Source organism: Papaver somniferum, chromosome 1 (genome assembly GCF_003573695.1).
Source record: "Papaver somniferum cultivar HN1 chromosome 1, ASM357369v1, whole genome shotgun sequence".
NCBI lineage: Eukaryota > Viridiplantae > Streptophyta > Magnoliopsida > Ranunculales > Papaveraceae > Papaver > Papaver somniferum.
Window position 1 is genome coordinate 168,946,165 of NC_039358.1, and position 17,081 is coordinate 168,963,245.

The 17,081-nt window shown below is 34.9% G+C and overlaps 1 protein-coding gene across 2 annotated transcripts; it reads right to left on the reverse strand.

Annotated features, from left to right (window-relative positions):
• Nucleotides 1-522: 522 nt before the first annotated feature.
• Nucleotides 523-3,360, reverse strand: LOC113307672 (protein yippee-like At5g53940). Of its 2 annotated transcripts, none has more exons than XM_026556124.1 (5): nt 3,114-3,360; nt 2,613-2,659; nt 1,352-1,460; nt 1,068-1,123; nt 523-939 (listed from the first exon to the last, which is right to left on the reverse strand). In XM_026556124.1, the coding sequence occupies exons 1-5, from the start codon at nt 3,207-3,209 to the stop codon at nt 861-863; spliced, it is 387 nt and encodes a 128-aa protein (XP_026411909.1). In that variant the 5' UTR covers nt 3,210-3,360; the 3' UTR covers nt 523-860. The 2 variants fall into 2 exon arrangements, with proteins under 2 accessions (XP_026411909.1, XP_026411914.1); XM_026556129.1 differs by having other exon boundaries at nt 2,613-2,656; nt 3,114-3,355.
• Nucleotides 3,361-17,081: the final 13,721 nt, after the last annotated feature.

Here is a 17,081-nt window from a genome sequence, read left to right on the forward strand (position 1 = left end):
GAAAAGCCGATATGATATGGTGGAGGAGGAGAAGAAGAAAAGAAGAAGATGAAATGAAATGAAAAAATAAAATCTGATTAGGGTAATGAGAATTATAATGCATAAGGGTATTTTTGTAACTTTGTCCACTTTAATACCTCCTAACCCTTCAAATGAGTCCCTTTAAAATTGGGTATAACCCAATTAATCTGGGTATATCCCAATCTCGCCAGATTTGATATGGCCAGCAGAGGTGAAATTTGATGTCCCCTGCACTGGTTATGCTATATTTGAAAATGACTTGGACAGATGGTAATATGTAAGTACTGCGTACAATGTATTATTATTCAATTATATTTCATCGTCTATCGACTATCAACCAATGACTTTGTCCTTAAACTACAGTGACGTCGAAAGTAATATCTAGCATCTATTATTGTCTAGCAGCTTCGAGATGTTATGTTATTCCACTTTTCCATCTCCCTCTAATTTAAACCACCCTTCCTACAAGTACGATTAAATGTAATACTTTTTAAAATGCTGAGCACGAATAGTTTTTATTCCATTTTGAATGTAGAGCACAAATAATTTATTACCACATAATCAATCTTTCTAGAATCACGTCTAACTTTTTATATCAACTTGCTATGAGGCTTCAGAGTTCAGACCCCGTAGTGGACGTCGACCAGGGACCCAACATTTATTCCAAAGCTGCCCACTATATGTGTACAGGTACTGTGACTAGTCTACTGTCATCATACAATATCAAACATTACAGATGAAAGGACAAATTTATCACCTAGTTCAAACAAAAGAGGATACCACTTATCTCTAAATACTAGCTAGCATTGTACATAGATTACAATTATTGAATAACTTTGTTAAGCATCTTCAGCATCACTTGTCCCAGATCGTGTGTCAAGGTAGAACTCTGCGTCCACACCGTCAACTATCCTACCCCTAGTGGTGGCAAACACAAACAAGAAAATTTAAGTACATCGGTCATAGTCTGTAAACAAAGTACACTAAAGAATAGTGAAGTTTCCTTCTAACACAAACTAAGCAAAATGAGTTAAAGTATTGTTTACCTCTCCAGCACAAACTTTCCCTCTTTATACTTTTGGCTTTTATCATGTGCTGCTTCCTAGATATGACATCAGACAGTGGATTGGTGATCAGTTGATGTTCATGGATATACAAATATGACTTGATCATAGACGCCTTTTTATGACTTTCGTACAGAGTACCCTGTAACACCTTGAACTATGTGGGACATGACTAAAAATTGTTGTGGATTGGTTATTGTCTGCCCTAGCTAGCTGATACATCAAATAGGTTACAAGAGACCAGGAATGGAGGAGGAGAGAGTTACATATTTCCAGCCAACGATTTGTCCACAGCTGCAGCAAAATATGTCCGCAACAGTATGCAAGCCAGAGAGCATCATCCTCTCCTCTTGTGTTCCAACTATGACATTTACACTGTATAGAACAGGTAGCTATGAATCAAGTAACTTCTTATCCAAAAGATGTATGATCTAACACCAGAATATATAGTTACAATTGATCCAGTCACCCTAAGAGACGGAGTGACAGATTTAAGCTTGAGAAATTTACAGGAAAAATCTCTTTGACATCACCATTCTAAACTAAAAAGCTCAACAGCAGACCGTAGGATAGAGTTATAACATTCTGAAAGTATTATTAATACTACTATCTTTACTCTCTTAATTTATGCTCTCTCAAGTTTCACATATCCAAGAGAAGAAGGATGATATCCAATAATGTGATACAAAATCCATATGCTAAGATATATGAAAAGGTCATATGAAAACCCAAAGCAAGAGAACTTTATGAAGTAGGGTTTGTTAAATGCTGGGTTTCTTTTCAAAACCTCAAATTTTCAGTAACAGAGGCTAAACCAAGTGAGCTTAAGTAAGAGATGCCAAGGGGTTGCTTCAGTAAATCAACCAAGCCATATAATTTCAGTACTTTACACATTTAAGATATTTCATCCGTCTTAAAATAGGAAAACTTGTGACAATCAGGTTTAAGTGCAGACGAAGTAAAGAAAAGACAAGGATCGACTAATAGTAGATAATGGCATTCATAACTTTACTGCTAGACCACCCAATAATATGTGTGTAGCCTTTGAAAGGCCAAATGATCGTGTGACGCTCTTATAAACCACGGAGACGTCAATTGTCACAGAAGCCTCAATATGTACAAGAACGAGAAATATAGATATAAACATGCATATTATATGCTCGCTCACAGTATTATAGATCCCCACTGAATCCTGCGACCTGATTCAGGAGTTCTATAAAAAAAAACGTAGCAAAAACTTTGAGATATCTGAACTAAAATGACCCAGAAGATGAATAATTTTAAAGTAAACCTAACAGTTTTTCAAGTGTTAAATTGCCAACGTACAAATTATTAACTACTTTGGCAGTCAAAATAGTTCAACAGAAATTTGTACAAGTATACAACTACATATGCAATATGTGCCTCATAATACCTAGTTAAGTGACTCCAAATACCAATTATATCAGTAACTACATGAAGTAAACAACAGAAGGGAAAAATTATCCTTGCGCATTCACGGAAAAGAATGGAACGTATATGACTCACGCAGTATTGAAAAGGTACGCTTTTCCTCGGCGACAACTGAAAGACTGCTAAAAAGAACAAAACAAAATATTAGAACATATTCGAATGCACACAAACAGTTCCTACACAAAAATTAAAGCATTCATATAGATTGGTAAGTAGGCAGACACATATATTATCAAAATCTTCATAACGAATGGTAGAGTATTCTAAGAGTGTTCCAATTTGATCAATTAATTTGCTTACTTTTTAAATATCGAACCCAGAAGATTTTTTTTTTCTTTCTAAGATTCCCTCAATTAGAGAAACACTAAGGAATTTCAAATTCTGAAAGCAAATTTCAGATTATTTTTTTGTTGTTGAAGGAAGAAGTTTCAGTTGAACCACCTAAACAAGTGATGATGAGCTAGCATTACCAAAATCCAGAGTTTATTGAGATCAAATCGCTACTAAATCATCAATAACAAAATTCGAATCCCAAAATGAACATAACAGTAAGAATCAGCGAAAGAGAAAACGAACCCTAGAGACAAGATCATCGGCAAGGGCTAAGTGACTTCGGCAAAATTTGCATTTATATACTCTTCCATCCAATTCTATTAGAAATAATCTTCCCATCTCTTTTCCTTCAAATCTCCTGACTAGATAAAATGAGGATATGGTTTAAGGAGTTGGGGATAAATAACTGGAGTATTTTTATTTTCTCGGTATAAATAACCATAGTACAGGACAGGATTAATTAGAACTCTCTTGGATACGCAAATTAAGATGACAGACAGAGACTGTATAAAACAGAAGATGGTTTGACTTTAATATCAATGGAGTAAGTACGGTAAATGTTTTCAGACAGCTGGGACAACATTTTACCATGAAAATTCAACAATACTATTCCGACGAACATGTCAAACACCATCATTTGACACTTTAACACCCGTTATGAGTATACCAAAATGCCAAATTCACCTGCCTAAGTGCTAGAAGTAACACTTAGGCATACAAGATGGAATTTGTATCGAGCGATGCTAAGATCAGCGCTCTGCAGCTGATTATTCAATGACCAGAAATTCCCTTCCCTATAGATATTCAGCTTCAAATTCATTTTAACTCGTATTAGAATTTCTAAATTTTTCTAAAATTTCTCAACCTCATATATCGTCTTTCATACACTTTCTTTTCTCAACATCTTTTCCCTGGTAACAATGTGCTTAGAGCTTACTCGTTTTGGGAAAAATATTTCGTTAATATAAAGAAGAAACAAAGAACCTCTACAATCACAATGTGAACTTGGTGAGTCATCACTTCAGTGTAATCAATGAGGATTTCAGTATGTATGTTGCTTTATTATTGCAAACGGCTCAAACCATGAGGAGTGGTGAAATCATGATGGACAGTGAATAAAGGTGTCGGACGGAGTGGCGACGGATCAAAGAAAAAGACTTCCAATATGGAAATTGTTTTGAGATCTTAAAAGTGTGACCCAAATATAATCCAATGTTTTTGTTTTAATTTCTTAACTGTCAACTTAAGCCTATATGTAAGTTTAATTATTTTTAACTTTATTAGTTAAATATGTATGTTTAGCTAATTGTCTTACTTTAAGTTTAATTTTTAACGGTACGAGTCTAATTAAAATGTAAGACTAAATTAAAATCAATGCGCTTTTTTGATATATATATATATACTTCGAATTAATCATTAATAGTCATTTTTACAAGACATAGAACTAGATAAATAATTTAAAATATAGACTTTAAAAATAAAAATTTGGGACAATGTTCTTCATTTTGTTTATCTTCTTTATTTCACTAAATTTCAAATCGATGCGCTCATAAATGGAGTTTCCTTTGTCTTGTTTTTCCTTACCTTGAACTCTTCTTTGCCTTTTCTTAATTGCAGGTTTGAGTTGGTTAATATCCAAAACTTGAAGACTTCTTTGTTTTTTACTTATTTCTTTGTAACCATTATATATCTTCTTAACAGTAGATTCAAGTACTACTCCAGAAAAATCAAGCTGGGAAGAGAGAAAAGTTTTTGGCAAAAATTTGAAGGTTGAAAATTACTTATTTATATGCCATAAAGTACTAGTCGTTGGCGCTCGAAAGAATATCGAGCGATATTCACTTAATATCCCGCGATATTATTTTTATCGTTGGCGATGTCAATAATATCTCTCGCTAAAAACCCCATCGTTTAACCCTATTACGATAGGACAACTGATTTTCCAAGCCACCTGATATGGCAAATGTAATTTTTTGACATGATGCATAGGAATAGGCCTGCTAACTTGATGATAATGTTGGGATTATCGGGTCAATTCCTATGGGGATGACCAAATGAAATTTCTTGTTAAGGCACGTGGGCGGGAAAAATGGATATTCCACTATGATAAATGAAGTTGGTGGTCGTTGAAGAAACGTGCGGCTGAAGTTAATCCGTGCGGTAGACATCAAAACGTTGATGGTTATACTTCAACCACTTGCGTCCTACGCTAAGTGAGAAGACAAGGATACCCAAATATACCACAATCTTTTAAATATCTACCTATAAGTCTGGTATCTTAAGTGATCATTTATGGACAGAGTCGATACAATACAACTTAAGTCTTATACCTTGTGTGATTATGGGCGAGGTCGAAACAATACGACAACAAGATATTTACTAGGTTATAGTTACGGTAAAAACTGATTGAATATTAGGACCAATGTCAAGTAATTCGGATTAACGTACAAGTTTAATTTACTTAATTATAATAACAATTATATTGCGGAAGTAAAGTAGATGACACAACAAGATTTTGTTAACGAGGAAACCGCAAATGCAGAAAAATCACGGGACTTAGTCCAGTTTTGAATACTCTCGGAATTAAGTTGTTATACAAAATCTAATACCAACTCCGCATAGTTGAGACCAAGTAGACTACCTCTAGCTACTTAGTTTCCTCAGTATCCCTGTGCCTTCGACTTCTAGAGTCACGCACGTGAATAGGTACTCCTTTGGATCGTATCCAAACAACAAAGGAATGAATCTGTTTGGTAACCACTCTAATCAATATTTGGTAAAAAAAATATGTATAAGTTGTTTGATGAGCGGGGTTCTAACAACCACACCCAATATTTCGTTAGTCAATCTGTATGGACTAACTCCAATATATTTCCAAGAGAATCAACTAGACAGTCAGACTCAATCAAGGAAAATACTTCCAAGAGTTATATCTCAATTTCTCAAATCAATCTGCAATCAGACAGATAGAAATTTGTGAGCCGGATTAATATGAGAAATAACTTGGATGGTAACAAAGACCAATATCCAAGCTTCAATCAGTTTCAATCAACAACCAAAGGTTGGATTCACCAATTGATTGAACTACGCACAACATGTGATATTTCAATTATGTAAAAATATAATGCGGAAAAGAAATAGCACAGACATCAGAAATTTTGTTAAATGCAAATGCAGAAAAACCGCGGGACCTAGTCCAGAATTGAACACCACACTGTATTAAGACGCTACAGACTCTAGCCTACTACAAGTTAACTTCGGACTGGAATGTAATTGAGCCCTAACCAATCTCACACTGATTAAGGTAAAGTCGCGTTCCTTACGCCTCTTGAACCACGCCGGATTCTGCGCACTTGATTCCCTTAGTTGATCTCACCCACAACTAAGAGTTGCTACGACCGAAAGTCGAAGACTACAAATCTGTCTCACACAGAAAAGTTTATTGAATATATAAATCTGTCTCCCACATAATTACCTGCGAGTTTTTGTTTCGTCTTTTAATAAATCAAGGTGAACAGGAACCAATTGATACACCAGACTTATATTCCCGAAGAACGGCCTAGTAATATCAATCACCTCACAATAATCTTAATCGTATGGAAGCGAAACAAGATATTGTGGAATCACAAACGATGAGACGAAGATGTTTGTGACTACTTTTTATCTTACCTATAGGAGATTAAATCTCGAGCAAATCTTAGAGAAGATAGTACTCAATACGATAGAACAAAGTAAGATCAGAACAGGCAAATGCAAAAAAAATAGTTGGGTCTGGCTTCAGAATCCCAATGAAGTCTTTAAGTCGTTAACCTATAATAGTTTTAAGAAAAACTTAGGTTAAAGGAGAATCGACTCTAGTCGCAACTAGTATCACATAGGAGGTGTGGGGATTAGGTTTCCCAGTTGCTAGAGTTCTCCCTTATATAGTCTTCAAATCAGGGTTTGCAATCAATATTACCTTGGTAACAAAGCATGCGGTATTCACCGTTAGATGAAAACCTGATTAGAGTCAAGCTAATATCTTTCAACCATTAGATCGAACTTAGCTTGTTATACACAAATGAAATGTGACTTCATTTATATATGAGTAACCGTACCTAAACGTGTGCACGTAGTTGGCTCAACAATAGTTAACCGAAGTTAGCCATATGAACACTTTCATATCAACCTTGTTCATCTTAATCACAACTAGTTCAAATGACTCAAATGAAACTAGTTCTAGAGTTGTTCAATTTTTTATATTCTTATATAAGTATACAAGACACAATTAAAGCAAAATCGATTTTTATTCACTCGAATCAATTCATGAACATTATAGCATAGTTTGCAAAAGATTGCATTCCTTATTATATATATATAAATGTATTTGTTCATGCACAAACAGATTTTAGAACTTAACCCACTCAAGTATGAAAACGGGTACGCGTACCTAAGTAGTCGGACTTGGTCTAGGTTCGCCAGTATGCGAACGGGTACGCACACTGTCGCACATGACCCAACTCAGTTGAATTCCCGGACTTGAACTTTTAAGCCGGTGGGCATACGGGTATGCATATTAATTTCCCGGACTTCAACTATCAAACCAGTACGCATACGGGTATGCATACTATGGTTCCCAGACTTGGAATAACTTGCAACAGTTAGCATACAAGTACACATACTGTATTGTATCCAATCAATGGTTAATTGTTCTAAACTCCATGTTAATCATTGAAACATTCTTGGAAGACAGAAATAGCTGTCTCACACAAACTATTAGCTTCAATGAATTTTTCAAGTGATCAATAGATCAATACGAAACATTCCGAGTCTACATCAAATGATTGTCTCACACAAATCATGTAAGATGTTACCAAGCGATTTTCACATGATCATCTTTTGACTTTCGTCAAGAATAAAGATGAACTTGGTTAAAGCAAAAGTTTACCAATACATATTTCTCGAAATATGTAAGCGAGAAAAACTCAGCTCGAAATATCAAATGTGTATGATATAAAGTCTATATAGTTATACGACTTTTGTCTCAATAGGAGATAGAATATAAATAGACTTCTGAATGATAGATGAGTTCAAGTCTCCACATACCTTTTGTTGTTGAAGTTCCACAAGATCCCCTTAGTAGTTCTTCGTCTTCAATCGATGAACACCATGAAGTCTAAATCTCAACTACACATTTTATCCTAATCCAAGACATAGCTATAAGTAGACTAGAAATCAAGACTTATAGTTTTGGAAACTAAACTTGACAAACAAGCTTGAGATAGCAATGCTTGTGAGTTTGACCAAGCAGTGCTCTAACAATCTCCCTCTTTGTCAATTTTAGTGACAAAACTATCAATACATATGGATTACAAAATAAATAAACTTTGTAGCTTCTCATCCAAATACTTGATTTCCTTGGTTCTTCAACATTACTCAAAATCTTCGTCACTTCCAAGTACTCAGTGATTCTGAACGTGTTCAACTCAGCATCATAGTTGTTGAAGATCCGTAGCCATAACAATAAGAAAATAATTGTTCTCAATCATTGTAATACAGTCTCATAGTATTATCACACAGCATCAAAGTCCAATTGTATCACAACTTCGACAATAATACTACGGTGATATGTATCACTCCCCCTTAGTCAATACTTCATCTCACAATGAAAACCACTCCCTCTTACATAATGATCCGTAAACCATATGTATTTGTAGTGTGAACTGCACAATAATTCTCCCCCTTTTTGTCAATATAAATTGGCAAAGGTACGAAAACTAGTGGGATCATAATGAAATTCTTATAGAGATACTTCATGACTAAAATAGAACATATCAACTTTGTTTCGATGATTTCATATAGTCGAAACTTAGTATATTCATCAAGGAGTTTATAAAGATACAAGAAAACTCCTATAATACTCCACAACTGCACTCCCCACAAAGATTTGGCAATTAAGTACAAGTTCAAAAAGAACTCTCCCCCATAAGATGTCATTCCCGAAAGAACAACAAGAGCGACCTTAATTTACAAGAAAATAAGGATTTCTTTGGACATTAACAAATTGCATGAAACATGAATTTGTATGCAGAAAACTCAATTAAGTTAACCACAAGAGAACCATGGTTAATTTAATCGAAAATGCTTAACATAAGAGAACTTACGGAGCCATAAATACTTTCACATTGAAGTGGATCAGGGAAAGATCAATACTGCGGAATATTCAAAGATTCATTCTATTTTTCATCAATATTTGCATAATGATATCATAGACTTAATATTTGTAATCAAAAGTTCATTCTATCTTCCATCAATATATGCATAATGACATAATAGACTTAACTTTTGACATATATGGGACAATCATAGTCCACAGATGCAAACACACATATCCCATAATAATTTTTGCAATATATAAAACCAATAAAGATTAATACTGCAAAATCATCTTCCAAATGAACTTTAGAATTTAAATAAATAGATCTAAAACATTGCAAGATGAAAAACGTTGGCAATAACAATGTGTAATCACAAAAAGTTATTCCAAACACTATTTATCCTTCTTAAAACACAAGAATAAATTCTCATAAGAAGTTTCTTAGACAAAATAAAAACCAACGAGAGAAAAAGAATTTAACCATCGTCTTCATCATCGGAAACCATCCAAGAGGCTTGAACAATATTCATATCTTCCTTGATTTCGGAAAACTTAGTAGCAATCACACGTAATTGTTCTTGCACACATTTTACCTTGGAATTGATCTTACACACACCCTTGTGAATTTGATGAAGAAGACTCAAGGTGGTAGGACCACAAGAACCGTCAAGGGGATCACATCTTTGTCTTTTGCAAGCATTCTCCTTCATACGTTTGAAAGTACAAGGATGAACAAGTTTGGGAGTTCCAATAGAGTTTCCAATAGGAGCAATAGAATATGCTTGACAAATTTGCTCAATTAAGCAAGGAAAGCCTAACTTCTTGTTGGATGACGTCATTGAGAGCATTTGAAGAATGATGAATCCACAACTATCAAGACTTCGAGAACCCAATTCAAGGAAATAGACTAACTCCGTAAACTCACTACTCCACCGAGAGTTCTCAATTGTGGAGGGACAAAGATTAGATATACCAAGTTTTCCGAAAGACATCAAAGCAAGACTAAGATAATAAGTAGGAAATTTTCCTTCAATCCAATTAACACTCTTGCCACAAAGACCATTAGAAATGGTTTCATAAGATGGTATTTCTTACCTTGGTCTAGGAAGGCGAAAATGCCCCAAAGGAATTTTGGTAATCCTTGAAATTAACTCTCTATTAACAAGAATCCTTTTTTTATTTATCATGGTCTTGAATTCCATGTCATCAAGATCAACATCATGGATGTTAGCATAGAAGATTCTTGTGAGAGTGTCAAAACCTTCACAAGACCATTAAAGATGTTTCCAAGATTAAATTTTTCAAAACAAATCAAATCTTCTTTATGACCACTAACCATATCCAATTTCTTTTCTAGAATGAAACCACTAGAAGAAATCCTTGTAAATATCTTACTACTAGAATCATTGATAAATTTAATTCTAATAGAATCTTGATTTTTAGGTATAATCATGCTAGAAGAAGATGAATCCAAGTTTTTTAAAACCTTCTTTGAAACCTTGAAATTTCCCATGAGATCTAAAAATTGAGAGATCAAAATAAAGGAAAAACTTACTTGAAATGCTTCTTGAGGGTGAAGACAACCTTTTACCTCTATTGGACCTCCAAGAACAAATTTTAATGGAGTAGAAACGGAAACCCTAGAAAAGACTTAGTTCACGTACGCGGACAAGGGAAGGAAGAAGAAGGGTACGCGTACCACAAGTCCTATATACCCATTAATGGGCTTGGACCCGTTTATGAACCGCGATCCACAGATGGAAAGGGGGATTTTTTTTACATCGTTCAACCATCAAGGTTCGCACACTGTGAAGAAAATTAACATAGTGCAGTAAAAGGATAGTAGTAGAACTACATCAATTTATTTAAGCTCAGGTGGACAGAAAAATTATGTCGAACGAGTTTTTTTCTTCAAGGAAAAATAAATTTCAAAAAAAAAAAAACTAGCCCATAATACAAAAACACAAAACAAATCAGACCATTACATGCCCCATTCCAAGTTATATACAAATGGGGTGACGCCAATCTTGTTACCAAGATGCAAGATGAGCAGAGGAATCCCCATGCATCTTCTTCGGCCGATATTTGTGAAATGTACCAGAAGTATAATCATAGTAATGATGATACTCAGGGTTATTTGAAATTTTTGAGTCCTTCTGATTAAAAGAAGAATTTTTCCAATGGCTAGAACTTGCAACACTACCTGTAAAAATCTTTTTATCGATCCCAAACTCGAATATGTGCCACGAATGACAGAATTAGAATTTTTGCAAGCACAAGCCTTTTCCTTAATCAAGACAAGTCATTCCAGAGATTTGAGAACGTTTTCGAAAGCCATAAACAGATCTTTGTCAATTGATCCATGTCGATAGTATTCTTCAAAAAGATTAATAAGAAGTCTAGTGAGGTTCCATATCCTTGAGATTTTATTCACACGTTTCCTGCAACAAACCTTTTTAAGGGAATCTTTAATTTTTCCTTTAGATTGTTTTCCATCATCTAGGATTTCCAACGTCTTAGATGATGTGAGATTATCTTGAAAGACCAGCACTCTAGACAAGAATAAACTCCAAACAATCTTTGAAGATTTCTGGTATGTGCCACAGCCCAGAACAAGTCTCCTAAGAAGATTTCCTATAGGGACAGTCTTTGGGAAAATCAAACACAAACTTATTAGGTTTATCGTGTTTGCCTGCTCTGATACCAATTGAAAAAGCGGGGGTCTAACAACCACACCCAACATTTCATTTAGGCAATTTGTATGGACTAACTCCAATATATTTCTAAGAGAATCAACTAGACACTTAGACTCAATCAAGTAAAATACATCCAAGAGTTATATCTCAATTTCTCAAATCAATCTGCAATCGAACAGACAGAAATCCGTGAGACGGATTAATATGAGAAATAACTTGCATGGTACCAAAGACCAATATCCAAGCGTCAATCAATTTCAATCAACAACCAAAGGTTGGATTCACCAATTGATTGAACTACGCACAACCTGTGATATTTCAATTATATAAAAATATAATGCGGAAAAGAAATAACACAGACACCATAAATTTTGTTAACGAGGAAATCGCAAATACAGAAAAACCCCGGGACCTAGTCCAGATTTGAACACAACACTGTATTAAGCCGCTACAGACTTTATCCTTTTACAAACTAACTTCGGACTGGAATGTAGTTGAACCCTAACCAATCTCACACTGATTAAGGTACAGTCGCGTTCCTTACGCCTCTTGAACCACGCCGGATTCTGTGCACTTGATTCCCTTAGCTGATCTCACCCACAACTAAGAGTTGCTACGACCCAAAGTCGAAGACCTGATAAACAAATCTGTCTCACACAAAAAAAGTCTATTGAATAGATAAATCTGTCTCCGACAGAAATACTTACGAGTTTTTGTTCTGTCTTTTGATAAATCAAGCTGAACAGGAACCAGTTGATACACCAGACTTATATTCCCGAAGAACAATCTAGTAATATCAATCACCTTACAATAATCTTAATTGTATGGAAGCAAAACAAGATATTGTGGAGTCACAAACGATGAGACGAAGATGTTTGTGACTACTTTTTATCTTACCTATAGGAGATTAAACCTCGAGAAAATCTAAGAGAAGATAGTACTCAATACTATAGAACAAAGTAAGATCGGAACACGCAACTAAAAAGAAAATAGTTGGGCCTCGATTCAGAATCCCAATGAAGTCTCTAAGTCGCAAACCTATAATGGTTTTAGGAAAAACCTAGGTTAAAGGAGAATCGACTCTAGTCGCAACTAGTATCACGCAGGAGGTGTGGGGATTAGGTTTCCCAGTTGCTAGAGTTTTCCCTCATATAGTCTTAAAATCATGGTTTGCGATCAATGCTACCTTGGTAACAAAACATTTAATATTCACCGTTAGATAAAAACCTGATTAGAGTCAAGCTAATATCTTTCAACCGTTAGATCGAACTTAGCTTGTTATACACAAATGAAATGTGACTTCATTTAGATATGAGTAATTGTACCTAAACGTGTGCACATAGTTAGCTCAACAATAGTAAACCGAAGTTAGACATATGAACACTTTCATATCAACCTTGTTCATCTTAATCACAACTAGTTCAGATGACTCAAATGAAACCAGTTCTAGAGTTGTTCAATTGTTTATATTCTCATAGAAGTATACAAGACACAATTGAAGCAAAATCGATTTTGATTCACTCGAATCAATTCATAAACATTATAGCCACGGTTTGCAAAAGATTGCATTCCTTATTATACAAATGTTTTTGTTCATAAAAAAATCGATTTTAGAACTTAACCCACTCAAGTATGCAAACGGGTACACATACCTAAGTAGTCAGACTTGGTCTGGGTTTGCCAGTAATGCGAACGGGTACGCATACTGTCGTACATGACCAAACTCAGTTGAATTCCCGGACTTGAACTTCTAAGTCGGTACGCATACGGGTATGCATACTAAGTTCTCGGACTTCAACTATCAGACCAGTACGCATACGGGTATGCATACTATGGTTCCCGGACTTGGAATAACTTGCAACAGTTAGCATACAAGTGCACATACTGCGTTGTATCCAGTCAATGGTTATTTGTTCTAAGCTCCATGTTAATCATTTAAACATTCTTGGAAGACAGGAATAGTTGTCTCACACAAGCTATTAGCTTCAAAGCAATTTTCAAGTGATCAATAGATCAATACGAAACATTCCGAGTCTACATCAAATGACTGTCTCGCACAAATCATGTAAGATGTTACCAGGAGATTTTCACATGATCATCTTTTGAATTTCGTCAAGAATAAAGGTGAACTTGGTTAAAGCGAAAGCTTGCCAACACATATTTCTAGAAATATGTAAGCGAGTTAAACTCAGATCGAAATATCAAATGTGTATGATATAAAGTATATATAGCTATACGACTTTTGTCTCAATAGGAGATAAAATAGAAATAAACTTCTGAGTGATCGATGAGTTCAAGTCTCCACATACCTTTTGTTGATGAAGTTCCACAAGCTCCCCTTAGTAGTTCTTCGTCTTCAATCGATGAAAGTCGTGAAGTCTAAAGCTCAAGTACACATTATATCCTAATCCGAGACATAACTATAAGTAGACTAGAAATCAAGACTTATAGTTTTGGCAACTAAACTTGACAAACAAGCTTGAGATAACAACGCTTGCGAGTTCGACCGAGCAGTGCTCTAACATTGTTGACAAAGGATCTTACATTTAAACTAATAAACTCCTTTTTCTGGTTAGATCGATCCAAAACTTGATTACCAAAATAACTAATTTCTAGATTTGCAATCAATCAATGTAGAACTTAGAGAGTAACTATAAAGCGATGCCGATCTTACAGAACTAGACAATCAAGTATATCAAAGATAAACACGATTTTAGTTGGATCCCATCCGATCAAGGTTTGTGCATTAAATTCACAAGATACGAAAACTAATAAAAAAATCTTCTTCGTCTTCGAATCTTCAATTGCCTTATCAATAGCCTGCACAACACAACTTGAATCTTGTCATGATCAATTACACACAAAACTGAGTCGGTTAACAATGGATTGTCACAAGATGTCTTTAGATCCGCAAATGGTTTTAAAGATCTCGTCGATACTTTTATTTAGTTTGAGTGACCCTTATATCAGAAGAGGAGGTTATCAAGAATAATCAAACTAGGTGTAATCAAAGTTTCAATAACCATTAGTCAATCAAATCAATAATCGAAAACTAACATAACAATGAAATTATCTAGTTTCCCACCAACGGTACTCGTAGAGCTTCTTGATCCCACAAAAGTCTTTAAACGAGCGGTCGTAAGAGATTTCTCTTAATTAGGGTACTTTCCTTTCCGGATAGACGGATTCACCAGAAACAACAAGAATGAAGTTTGCCTGACTCTTAGGATAGTTTGAAAGCAATGCAAACTGAAGTATTTATAGACCAAGGTTGTTTGGACAACAAGAAAATTCCAAAACCGAAAATATTCTTAAGATATTTCACTAAAGTGCCTGATTTCGGTTTTCCTATTTCCAATTAAATGCCAAAACATGTTTCCGAAGTCTCTCATAGAAAACTTCTATTATTAGATTTGTACATTAACTAATAACCTTTTCCAGAGGATATGCTTTAATTGTTGGTAATTAAAACATATATATTTGAAATTCATAATTAAATGCTTTTCAGTATTTCGGTTTGGGATCACCTTGAGTATCAAGGAATATCTTTGAACAACTAATGATAAGAGTTATATACATGTTCAAATGATGTCGACATCTAGAAGTTCTTTTCAGCAAACCCTAATTCCAAGATCACACAAAACATAAAGAGATATGTGAATATTGGAAACTCGGTGTTGCTCCTTGAGATCAGTTATACCATGACTCACAATTTAACTTGTGACCGGTTATACCATGCTTCCCAAATGAGGTTGTGACTGGTTACACCATGCTTCCAAAAGTAGCTTGTGATCGGTTACACCTTACTTCCCAAATTAGCTTGTGATCGGTTACACCTTGCTTCCAAAATTATCTTGTGACCGATCACAACATGCTACACATTATAGGCTATGACAGGTTATACCTCCATTCTCAACATAACTTAAGATAGGTTCTACCTTGTCACCTTGTATTGGTCATCCAAAAAATATTCAATAAAAATCGGACCAATCATGATTTCATTTTCGATTATGAATTAAGTTCATACATCTACTTCCTTAAACTAATGTAAAAGTACATAGTTTCTAGGATGAGATCACACCTATATATTATACATAATCAAGTAACTAAATACATATATTATGTTGATGTCGTAGTTACGAAGTTCAAAAGATAAGCGTTATACTTCGTAATTCAATAAATTCCTTGACACTTTGATCATAATGATATGACTAAGTCTAATCACTAGAGTATTATTTATATACATCTTCGCGTGTTATGTTTTCAATATAATACAACTTGAAAGATACGTTATGGAAACAAGTCAAGTGTATTACTAACCTCAAGTGGAAGGATGATGTCTTCGTTGTAATTGTTACTTCTTCTCAGTCTTCAGGTCTTTTGAGTAATACCTGTATGTCTCAACATTCCTAGAATTTCGAGTCTAACCTAAACGAAGTTGACTCTAGTATTTAATCAAGCGACTCTAGATGAGTTTTGATACTAAAATATGATCACCAAACTCGACATATCAATGCCTGGTGGGTTCAACCGATTTATGCTCTAACAAGAAGAGCAAGAAATGTATGTAGAGATTTTGCGCCAAGTGGATTAAGAGGCAATTGAGGCCAAAAGCGGCGAAGCTTTATGTTGTAATTAAATTCTGCGATGATTCCAAATCCACAAGAAGTTATGACTATAAGATTAACGTGGCGAGATCGATATTTTTACCACGACAACAAGATGCATGATTAATTTAATCCTGGATGTGTGTATTCCAATGCAGATTTTTAACGTCGTGAGCCGCAACCTAACTCAAAGGAATACTGCTAAACCTTGTCAGATACAACCTTTATTTAATTATCAGTATGATGCACGAAATGAACGAGGCTTTAGTCCTGAACAAAAGGTCACTGCATCCCTCTAAATATCATGTTATGGGGTACTAGCAGATTCCACAGGTGAGTATGGGCAAAACAACCACATTTAGCTAGGTATCTCAAAATGTTTTGCGAAATAGTAGTCAAATATTTTGGTCCAACTTTCTTATGAAAACCTACTCAAAAATATGTTGATAAAATCACTGCCAAAAGCACAACTAGGGATTTTCCGGGAATGCTAAGTAGTGGCATGCATGTCCGGTTGAATGGGAAGATCAGTACAAGGGGTCACTATCCAAAACGAACTATAATATTGGAAGCTTCGGATACTTATGATTGTTGTATTTGGCATTTTATTTTGACTTCCGGGATCACAAAATGACATTAATGTTTTGCATAAATCACCATTGTTTGAAGATCTTAGCATGGGATCGCGCCACAATGTAATATTCACCATCAACAGTCATGACTATACTGGGGGGTATTATCTAGCAGATGAGATCTATCCACAATAGTCAAC